Below are 12,022 nucleotides of genomic sequence, written 5' to 3'. Positions count from 1 at the left end.
GCAAAGAAACACCTCTCATAGGATTGGAGAGGATCTGGACCGTGAGCACCTGGCACAGAGCTAGGCACAGAGCAAAGCCTACTCCCTTCCTGCCACCTCCACTTGAGCCTGGGCTCCAGCACCTTCTGCCTCATCTGATTGGAGCCGGCTCAGGGGTTGTCTCCACACCCTCAGGCCTGTGTCTGTTGCCCATTTGGATGCAAGGTAATTACACCAGGATGCAGACATGCACTTGACTTCATAAGGAGCTAGTGTGTTTAGGAGAAAGGCCTGAGGGCTGACCTTGAGCAGGGGTTTTCAAATGGTTTTCACACTGAATACTTTCTGCAAACAATGCCTTACCTGATGGCCATTATATAAAACAGATGGAAACTAAGCTGACTGGGGAGAAGTGGTGTTGAAAGTACCCACCTGGGAGACAGGACCACAGTCCCCTTTCCCCTGTAGCTATGGGTCCCGGGGAGATGAGGGTTCGGGTGGGTCCTGGTGGTGGGATGGGGAAGCCAGGAGAGAGGGAGAGCCCTGGGGAGAGTCCAGTGGCTGATATTTACTAACTGGTACAGAAGGGCTTCAATATTTTCAGAACTGCGTGTTCATGCCCGTGTGGCTGGGCCAACGAACTCATCTTTCACAGCAAGAGGTCAGTCTATACAAACAAAAATGAAAATATGTCCTTGGAAAAAATCATAATGACTTCAACCTTTAATGTTCTCACAGTTTCTTTTCTTTTTCTTTCTTTCTTTGTTCCTTCCTTTCTTTCTTTCTTTCTTTTTTATCTTGAAGGAATATTTTAGGGGAAGTATCTCTTGTCTAGAAGAAATATTTATATGAACTCAGCAATTCCATCAACTTCTCTTTCTTTTTCTTTTGTGAAATTCAAGTAAAATTAAATTTTAAATTGTATCTGAACAAAAATACTTTTCACATGTACCTGGAACATTCACCAAGATAGAGTATACGCTGAGCTATGAAACAAAGTCAAGACAATTGAAGTTATAATGTTACAGAAAACCGAAGAAGAACCAAGCAATACCAGAGAGATGGAGTTACATTTATTATGCCCGGGTCCAGAGGAAAATGTCTCTCAAATTCTGGGCCCCAACATGCAGGAATTTTCCCTATTTACATGTTTTTACCTTCTTTGTCTCCCAAATATGGAGTGTTACCGGCCCCTTTTGCAAGTTCTTCAAGAGCCTGTATGTGCTGGGCCTTGAGACCTCAACCAGAGGCCTACCTAGCCTGGTGCCAGCAATGATAACCTTGTCTGGGGAAGGTTTAATGGCCTCTCTGAAGTGTGAGTAGTCTTAGCAAGCAAGAATTTACAGAAGCCAAATAGCAGGGTTAAAATTTCAAACAGCAGTTTTCATACAAGATGGATGCTTCAATACAAAGCATGTTCTCAGACCACATTGAAATTAAAATATAAATAAATACCAAAAACCTTAAAAATTCCCAGTGGTAGCATTAATTCTAAGAGATGCATATTGAATTATTTAGGAGTGAAATGCCATGATGTCTGTAAATTACTTTTAAGTACTTTACCAAGAGAAAGAAGCAATTGTGACCAAATCTTAATTGTTAGTCTGAAAAAAATAATTTTTAGTCTGGGTGGTAGGTATGTGGACATTCATTAGATTCTTCTCTTTTTTTAACATTGAAATTTTTTCATAATAAAAATTAAGCTTAATAAACAAAATATTGAAATGCCAGTCTAGGGTTTAGAAAGCTCACACACTAACCTATAACCAAACAAGAGTGGAAGCAAGAGTATAGTTAGTTTGTTAGCTAGTTAGTTGTTTCAATAGCTCTATTAAAAAGAGTACAGTGATTTGAACAAGGGTGGTGGAAGTGATGTGGAGAGAAGTGGATTGATGTGCAATCCTACCTAATAAAATGGTAATATGTAAATTACCATCACTCCGCTTCGCCCACGATTGGGCCAGAGGGAGGCGCAGGGGGCGGGACTAGGGGTGGCCGGGGTAGCCGATTGGGCCGGCAGGACGCTAAGCTCCCATCGCCAGTGGTGGCGCAGCTCAGCGTCTGCACCATGGCTGTGCTGAGGAACAGAAGGGGCCTCTGGGGCAGCGAGCTCACCTCCCGCCAGGGACCATCAAAAGCGGGGGAGCTGGGTACCTGTGTGCTCTGGCACCAGGCCTCTCAGAAGCCTCGGCCGAGCTGGAGGCTTCTGAAAGGCCTGGTGCACCAGCGGACAGGCACCCAGCTCCACCGCAATCGAAAGCGAAGGCGTGTAGGGGACCCTACACGTGCATGATTCAATCATGCAATGGGCCTCTAGTATACTAATATTTTGCATTTCAAATCCATGTGTGCTGAAGATCTTTAGGAAGATGAGGGTACAGTGAGCATCAGGGATAACAAAAATAAACTAAATACAGAGCGTCTACTGTCCAGTCCTTGTTCATATTTAATCCTCACAACAAATGTATGAGGTTAGTACAATTCACAGCCGCATCTTACGTGCAATCTAGTTCTTCAGCCATGGGTAAGGAATAGAGGCGTTAGTCCTGGGACCTGATTTACATAAAAAAGGAGCAGGAGCCTGAGGGTGGGGACCTTAAACGGAAGAAGGAGTTGGGTAGGCGTTCCCAGGGGCAAGGCCGGCCTGCGATTGGCCGAGCTCCCAAGAGAGGGATGTGCAGATCAGCCACGCGAGCGGGTGGAAAGCAGCAGCCCGGCTTAGCCGCTCCGGCTGCGGTCTCCTCCTTCTCTGAGACTTAGGTGGGGAGCGAGCGCTCCGAGCCTGGAGCTCCGTTTGCTCCTCTGCTTCTTGCTGCTGAACAGCCGCCCAGGGGGCTGCAGAGACATTAGTGGCCACGGTCAGGAGGAAACCTAGGGAGTGCGGGCAGGGCCGGAGAGCGATCCTGAAAGAAGTTGGGCAGGGGGCCTCGAGGTTAGGACTTAGGAGGAAAAGAAAATGTTTAGGGACGTGAAAAGAGATAAATGTAAAAAGAGGCCCAGGCTTGGGGGGCAGGGGGGGGGGGCTCCGCATTTGGGATCTAGACCCAAGAGAAGTGGACTCGGGAAAACTGGAAATTCGTGAGGAGGGCGGGAAAATGGGCCAAGGAATCTGTGCGACCACAAGAAGCAAGATGCGCCGGGGAAGAGCTGCCCGGGGCTGTGGGGAGGACAGGGGACCAGCATCTCTGGGTACAGGAGCAGGGATTGCGATTTGGGGTCCTGGTTCCGGAGAGAATCTGGGCCGAGAGATGAGCCAGGGCTTGTTCGTAAGCCCGCGGAGCCTGCTGTCTGCTATCCGGCTCTGTTAAGAAGGGGAGGGCTGCGCTAGGGTAAAAGCGATGCAAGCGGAAAGGTTCGGTCCTTTCCCTCCGCTCGGCTCCGCGCCAGCCGGAGACCAGCGCAGACTCAGCTCTGAGCGGCCGGAGACCGACTGCGCAGCCTCCAGGATTCCGCGCCTGGGGCGCGGGCAAGACGGCCGAATGCCTAGTCTGACGCCAACTCTCCCCTCCGGATTCTTGGGTTTAGAGGCCAATGCAGAGGACTGGGGAAGAATTGTGGGAGGAGGCCTAGTGGCGGAGGACAGGAGGGGAAGAGCGGAGTTGCGGGAGGAAGTAGGGGGCGGGGAAGCGAGGCGTTGGAGGACCATCAAGCCTTGTGGGAATACCTCGTACTCTACCGCCCTGGCCGCCTCCATGTTCCGGCACCTCTCAGCACCACGGACAGCACCTGGCGTCCTGTGGGTCTGACCCAGGGTGCCCAAGTCACCTCTTTTCCTGTTAATCCCGAAAGCGCTGCCTCAGAGAATGATCTTCTCTTCCAGAAACTCTTTTCTTTCTCAATAGGGTCCTGGAGTTTCTGCTCCTTCCTAAAGCCAGGAAATTCATATTAGGATCCATTTGATTGGGAGGAGCATTCCCTTTTCTTAAGGCTTGTACATAATGAGTCATGATAATTCCACTTTAGGAAGAAAAGGACTCTGCCACCCCTACCACATCTAACTGAGGACAGCATTAGGGACTATCCTCCCCACCTTCTGTCCTTTGCTGAGTGAGGCACAGTTGGGCTAACTGTGGCCTTCAGGACAAGGGTCCAGACACTCAGACCCTATACTTTCTCCTATAAAGTATCCAGGCCTCCTCTCTAATACCCTTCAGGCTTCAGATTCTTTCCCGAGATGCAGTTCACCTGCTTCCCAGGCCCCACCTGTTCACCTGGTTTTGTATTCCATGTGTGTAGCTGCCTGAGTCTCTGCTTACCTTTGCCTGTAAGCTTGGTTCTTACCTGGAAGTCGGTACCAAAGGTGAATGAGGTGCAGGGGCTGAAACACAGGACAGGTGGTGATGGGGGAAGGGAAAATGAAAAGAAGGAACACTTAAAGGGGGAAGGGATCTGGCGAGAGGGACAGAGACCAGGAACCAGGATTCATAATGGAAGGAAGCTGCTTTTCTTCAACTGGAATTTGGAAAGGTTCTGGCCAAGCTCCTTGCTGACGCCACCACTTTGCCTTTAGATGATCAGGACCAAGTGGGAGTGGGGCAGCTCTGGCCCTTCAAGGACTTACCACCCTAGTCTTCCAGTTCTTGCATGTTGTAGTCCAGCAGATTGTGCCCCAAGGTGAGAAGGAGCTGAAGAAGAGAGGCTGGGGCCTGGCCAGATAAGAGGGGAGTGCGGATAGTGAGGGGCTGTTTGATCTGAGAATGGGCTTCCTTCTTCAAACGTCTCCACTTGAAACTTTCCTGTCATGATCACCTTATGGAGAAGAGGTGATATGAGAGTGGGGGTGAAGTTGGATGGGTGAAGCTGTTTGCCCTTGAACACTCTGGGGAAGGGCCCAACGGAGACTTCTAGAAGTAGCCCCTAAAAGAAGTTATCATCTAACTCTTTGGACTAGTCCCAACCCCTGGCCCTTGCTTAATTTTTCCAGGGCCAGGAATCTTCACATTCTCAGCCAGGAAAACACACACACACACACACACACACACACACACACACACACACGTCTGAATAGGAAGAAGAGCAAATTGTATGACAAAGGAGAAGAGGAATGAAAGTGTAGAGAGTCCCTTGGAGACAGATGGCTGACCACTCCTTAGAGCAGAGTTTCATGAATGGGAATGGGGGAGGGTCAGAGAAGAAACCTGCCTTGAGTTCACATTACTACTACTATTACTACTGGTGTCTAACATGTGTCTAATGCCTTAGAGCAATGGTTCTCAAAGTGAATCCTACGACCAGCATCATCAAGGGAACTTATTAAAAATGCTAATTCTTGAGCTTCACCTGAGACCTACTGAATCAGAAACTCTAGGGTTGGGGAACAGTAATCTGTATCTTAACAATAACAATCTGTATCTTTGGGAATCACTGCCTTAGAGTTTTGTAAGCACTCTCTACCTTCCTAACCTCATTTAATCCCACAATAGTATCAAATGAATCAGCAAAGAGACTATAATCCTAATCCTAACTGAATATTTATTACATGCCAGGCATTATGATAAGTAAAATTTTTATACCATCTCATTTAATTCTCTCCACAAACTGTGATTGTTCACCTACTTGAGGGAGAGGAGAAATATTGATCTCATCTGGTCCCTGGAGTGGGCTAGAGTGTCCCAGATGTCAATTCACTGCATCCTTTCACCCTGAACATTTGCTCTGGAAGGATGACATCACCCAGGATGTGATACCCAGAAGATGAAGCCCATCAGCAGACTCCACTCCCAAGATCCCTGTCTGAGGGATGGGCAGGTGGCCTTTCCCACAAAAATCACTGGGGTGAGGTATGTGAGGCCTATGGTCAGTCCATGCTGTCTGGCAGATAGACCGAGCAGTGAGGGACTAGGTTTTAAACCTATTGGTAAGATCTGTCAGAAGCACATTGAGAATGGAGGTTCTGTCTGAGATCTGCAAGAAATAATTCCATGAATCATTAGTGATGTATGCAAAGGGAGAGGAAGTGGATGTTAGCAAGCCTAGGTTCCATTTACCATCCCTGTCTCTTTTGGGGGCAAGCAACTTTGACTCCTATTATCCAAGGTGAGACTCATGTGTCTTCCCAATAATTTTAAATCTCTGACTTTGAGTCCCATCTCTCCCTCTGGGGCCCTGCAACTCTTTTCTGCCTCCTTTTTTTTTTAATTAAACAAATTGATTGATTGATTTTTAGAGAGAGATAATTGATGTATTGTTCCATTTACTTATGCATTCACTGGTTGGTTTTTATATGTGCCCTGACCTGGGATCAAACCTGCAACCTTGGTGTATTGGAACAAGGCTCTAACCAACTGGCCAGGGCCAGCTTCCTTCTTGACTCCTATCTTCCCTCCTCACAGAGCCCAATGGTCAAGGTGAACAAGGATTGGTGCTTTACCTCCAAAGTGGTTTTGAAGGCTCTGAAACAACAGGTGACCAACCCTGTCAAGGTGAGGGGTTCATTTTTTCTAGGGAGGCTGGAACCCCAAGGACTTGTTTAAATGAGGGAGACAGGTATGAAGAAGAGAATGGGTACTGAGGCATGAATGGATAAACAGAAGAAAAGATCTTTTCTTCCCCAACTGAAGCATACCCCCACTTTCCTTTTCTCTCTCACAGATCACCTGTGAGTATCCATATGAGAGGTTGGAAAGGCAGGTTCTGGGAGCCTCTAAGGACAAAATGATCTATAGGATCATGTGTAGGCATTGAAAATTGCCGTTTTCAAAATTAAGTAAAAGGTCCTCCTTTTCTCCATACACTCCCTGTTTATAGCAAGTAATAGCAAAATTCCTTTGGGTAAATGGGAGAGGTAGTCCAGAGGCCTTCACATTCAGAACACACACACACACCACCTTCCTCTACTCTTTGGCCTGGGCTAGCCACTTGGTAAAGTTCAGAGTCAATTCCTTGAGATGCTTGAACTCTTCAGAATCCAGATTGTACACACCATCTAGCACTCCCATCTATCTTTCTGTTTGGGACATTGGGGCCTAGGCTGATCAAGGGACTTACTCAAAGATGCATAGCAGGTTCATGGCAGAGCCAAGCCTGGACCCAGCCTTTTCCCCACCAGCCCCTGCCTTTCCTCTCTGGGACCACAGTGGGGGTTGGGCTGTTCCAAACATCAGACTCTCCCACATTGACAAAAGTCTTTTTTAGGGGACTATGACCTAAATTACTAGGTGTACTGGTTAATGCGGATTTTGTAATCGAAGAAAACATGGTAATTTCAAGAGAAACACCAAAAGTGCTTTATTCAAAGTAATGTCCATCACTAGCTACACATTTCCCCCATCTTTCAGGTAATTTGTGGATACTGTCTCAATAGAACTTGTCTTGTTTTGAGGCAAACCATTCAGAGACCCAATTTTCCACTTCTTCGTACCTTTTGAAGTGCTGCTCAGAAGGTGCGTGTGCCATCGATCGGAACAAGTGGTAATCTGAAGGAGCAAGGTCTGGTGAATACAGCGGGTAGGTTAAGATTTCCCAGGCAAGATCTTTTTAACGTGTCTAACTGGTTTTGAAGTGTGTGATGGTGAATTATCATGAAGCAAAATTACTTTGCCGTGTCTTCTGGCCCATTCTGGTCGTTTTACGATCAAAGCGTGGTTCAAATTGATTATTTGTTGTTGGTAGCGATCAGTATTAACGGTTTCACCTCATTTTAGAAGCTCATAATACACCACACCTTCCTGATCCCACCAAACGCAGAGCATTGTCTGCTTTCTGAAGCGATTTGGTCTTGCAGTCGATGTTGAGGGTTGAGCTGGATCAACCCATGATTTTGTGCATTTGGGATCCTCAAAATAAATCCACTTTTCATCGCCAGTCATAATTCGATGCAAAAAAAAAAAAAGACTTTCTTTTGTGCCGTTGAAACAACATTTTACTGATGACTTCTCGATTTTCCATTTGTCTTTCGTTCAGTTGATGTGGCACCCATTTTCCTTCCTTTAAAATCCTTCCCATTGCTTGTAAACCAGTGTTCACAAGTATCTTGAGATGGAACATGTTCACCATAAGCTTCCTGAAGTAGACGATAACTTTCAGCAGCACTTTTCTTCAAAATAAAGTAATGATTTAAAACTTCCCTCAAATGCTCTTTTTTTGGCATGAAATTCAACATTTTTAAGCATAAAAATATCTATGATGTTAACACCTTCAGCAAAATTTAACATGAAGTTTTGAAGCTTGCTGTCAATACAACAAAATAGCATACATATCAAACCACATATATATCAACATATGTGTAACTCCATCTATTGAAAAAAATCCGCATTATTAACTGGTACACCTAGTATACTAGTAATCAGGTGGCAACCAGAGGAAAATATAAAGGAAGTCCTCCCAGGCAGAGAGCACTGCAATGACAAGTGTTCTGAGACAGGGATACCATGGCATGTTAGAGGAACAGACGGAAAAGTCAGGGGGAGAAGATTATGTGGGAGAAGTAGGCCCAGGACTGATCATACTGGGCCTCATAGGTCATGGAAAAAAACTTGAATTTTATTCTTAGTATAGTGGCAAGTTAACAGGGAACTTTTAAGGAAGGGGATTTCTTAATGTGATATATGATTTTAAAAGGCCACTCTAGTGCTGCTGGGGAATGGATTGTGAAGAGAAGAGTAAAACAGGCCTGTAAGGAGCCCATCACCCTGGTCCAGGGGAGGCAGGAGGCCTGGACTCGGGTAGTGGCAGTGGGATTAGCACCTTCAGCTGGCCACTCCATCCAGATGCAGCCTGCATCTCAGGGGGCTTCCAGCCCGCATGCTCTCCTAGGAAACTGGTTCCCACTGCTGTGAGGTGGCATTTGGGCTTCCTAAGCCTGGATTGGTTGCTGGGTCAATGCACTCAGCCAAGTGACAGACCCACTTGTGAGGGACTGGTTACCATGGTGCTTCTGCAAATGCAAACAAGGTGCTGTCATTCTTCTCCAACCCTGAGCCCAAGGGAAAATCACAGGAGCAGAGAGTGAACTATGTGTGGGAGCCAAGGAGACAGGCAATTGGTGGGCTGAGTCACTGGGCTTACTCAAACCAGGTGTTATTGAAGCTTTTGGGGAAGGAGAGTGGATGAGGGAGGGGTGACTTCACCACATACTGATTTCAATCCTTTGTTTCTTCTTCTTTCTCTCTTTTCTTTCTTTTTTTTTTTTTTTTTTTTTTTTGCCTATGTTTCTGATCTGGGCACTACCCGGGGCACTTGCTGCCCTCGTCAGTGAATCAAGACCAGCAGATTCTCTCCGAGAACTCTAGCACACCAGGACAATAGCTGTCAAGATGTGACTCTAATCTCGGGCTTTGTTTCTTCTTTTTTTAAGGCTTCTTTGAGCTCCCCGATCCCCACAGTAGGCCACAACCTTGTCGCTGATTAAGACTTTGTGTGAAACTGCTCTACCGCATTGCCCTCCCCATTATCCTCCAAAGGGGGCAAAGAGGGTGGTTCTAGGATGAGCCAAATCTGGATCATTAAAATGGACTTTGATGCAAACTCTTTCTGTGGTTTGTCTTGAGGCAGGATGGGTGGGGTTTGGACCAGGCCAGGGCCTCTGCAATGAAAAAGGTGGGACCAGGAAAGGATGTGGGGTGAGGAGAGCACAGCCCCTTAGTGCTCATCGAGGCTGGTCTGTCTTGTTTTCTCTCAATGACCATTCCTAAAGTGGGGAAAGTGAGGGTGGGACTACAGCTGAAATGCCAGCCTTCCCAGGCCACACCCAGCTACATTGTGTAGTCTAGTTGCCCACCTTTCCATGTCAGACAGGCCTGCACCCTGCTATTTTATGAGGGTCTTCACCTCCAGCATTACAGTTTCTGCCAGGGCTCTTTCACTCATCCTGCTCCCAAGAATCAACAGAGAAGTGCTACAAAGTGTACACACATTAACTATTTTGACGGCTCTTGCCAGTTTGCTCCTAGGAGCTGAAAAATATTAAAAGGGAGTGGGTGAATATGACCACCCATGCTCAGCCCAACCAAACACTTGAACATCCTATTTGAAGAACTTTATACTTCTCAAAGTACTCTTACTCATTGGATATTCACAGGTATAAGCAACTGGGTAGGTATCAAGATTTGGTGTCTCTAAGGAGTATGGAGTTGTATACATATACTAATAATCACTGTATAGCTAGAAACATAAGTTTGTATACTTTACTGGATATAAGTTATCATTAAGTAATAATAACCTATGAACCTCTCAACAATGTAAAAAGTAAATGTGATAAAAATGATTTTGAAAAGAAGATGGGGTCATTTGCTCTAATATCAAGACTTAGTATAAAGCTGTAGTAATTTAAAAGTTTGGTATTGATGAAAGGATAGACAGGTAGATCTATGAGACAAAGGGCCCAGAGATAGACATGCAATGTGGACATTTTATTTATAATAAAGATGGCAGAGAAGAGAGGATAGTCTTTTCAATAAAAAATTCAGGAACCATTGGGTACTCTTGTAGAAGAAAAATTTACTTTTATTCATAACTTAAAACACACACACAAATAGAATCCAGGGAGATTATAGGCCAATGTAAAGAATTAAACAATTAAGTTTATTCCAAAGCTTTAAGCCATTTGATGGTTTTATTTCACTTTTCTGAACTCCTACTTTGCAAAACTTTGTGATGAAGCATTTAGAAGATAGTATAAGGTAATAAAGTCCTAATGGTTCATGTCCTAATGGTTGGAAAATATTTCTTAAAAAGGAAGAAAAAGTGCTAAAAGTAAAGTAAAATGTGGTACATTTAATACATTAAATTAAGACTCTTGCCCTGGCTGGTTTTTCTCAGTGGTTAGAGCATCAGCCCAGGGACCAAAGGGTCACAGATTGGATTCCTGGTCAAGGGCACATACCTGAGTTGCAGGTTCCCCAGCCTTGGTAAGGACGTGTGGGAGAGAGAGGCAACCAATCAATGTGTCTCTCTCATGTTAATGCTTCTCTCTTTCCCTCCTCCCTTCCATTTCTTTCTCCTTCTCCTCCTTCCCTTTCACTCCCTCTAGAAATCAATGGAAAAAATACCCTTGGGTGAGGATTTTAAAAAAAGATTATCTATAAACTATTCCTTACAGCTGAAGACAGTGTGAATACACTGTCTCTGCTGCTATGTGAATACAAACTTCTTCCAGCTGTCTGTACTGATGAGAATGGAAAAGAAAGAATTTTTAAAGTCAGTGGTTGTTCAGTAGAAATACAATATATCATTACATAGGTAAGTTTAAAATTTCTAGTAGTCACGTTTTTTAAAGTAAAAAAGAAATAGGACTATGTCAACTCTCCTCTGCAAATTATTCAATTGGAAGCATACAGAATCACCTATAAAGCGTTTTGCTTTAAAATATTTTAGACTTGATCCAATCAAGACTTTAGCCATAACTTCCAGTTTATAGGAAATAAAAGGAAAATATATATACAGGGGGAATATATCATGAAGAAATAATCAGACAAATTCAGAAGAAAAGCTGACTTCATATCCTCAACAAGAAAATATTAAAAATTGGAGATGGGGAAGGGGAGGAACTCTGTCTATGCTAATTTAAACAGAATTAAGAAAATAAACCAAACATAATGGTGGTCTATGACTCCTATTTTGAACAAAACAGCTGAAAGGGGCATTTTAAAACACAATTTGAGAAATTTGAATATGAACTGAGCATCAAATAATAGTGGACATTATTGAAAATTTTATTGGATGTCATAATAGCATTTTAATTATGTGAGAAAATATATTTCTTGGAGTTGCATATTGAAACATTTATAAGGAAAATGTGTACTATTTACTTTTAAGTACTAAAAAGAAGCAAATATGACAAAATACCAATAACTGTTAAGTCTAGATGGTGTGTGCATAAGTGTTTACTATACACTACTATCATTTTTTGTATTTTGGAAATTTTTTACTGAAAAGCAAGAGAGTAAAGTGATCAAATTTAAACTTTAGAAAGCTCACTCCCTAGCTCATTGGGTGATGAAAGTGGAAGCCAAACACTAGTTAGATGATTACTGCAGTGGTCGCGAGGAAAGAGCACAGTGGTTTAGATAGGATAGCGAATATGGAGAGATGTGGAGATATAGTA

The 12,022-nt window shown here is 44.4% G+C and overlaps 1 protein-coding gene across 1 annotated transcript; it reads left to right on the top strand.

Moving 5' to 3' along the window:
• Positions 1–2,348: 2,348 nt before the first annotated feature.
• RESP18 (regulated endocrine specific protein 18) lies at positions 2,349–6,663 on the top strand (the record flags this gene model as incomplete). Its single annotated transcript, XM_079783119.1, is given in 8 exon segments — positions 2,349–2,359; positions 2,740–2,837; positions 4,490–4,525; positions 4,528–4,593; positions 5,628–5,663; positions 5,666–5,754; positions 6,312–6,401; positions 6,571–6,663. Coding segments are annotated over 8 exon segments (519 nt in total).
• Positions 6,664–12,022: the final 5,359 nt, after the last annotated feature.

The sequence above is a fragment of the Cnephaeus nilssonii genome (assembly GCF_951640355.1).
Source record: "Cnephaeus nilssonii genome assembly, chromosome: 10".
NCBI classification, from domain to species: domain Eukaryota; kingdom Metazoa; phylum Chordata; class Mammalia; order Chiroptera; family Vespertilionidae; genus Cnephaeus; species Cnephaeus nilssonii.
This window is presented reverse-complemented; position numbering and strand designations above follow the sequence as displayed.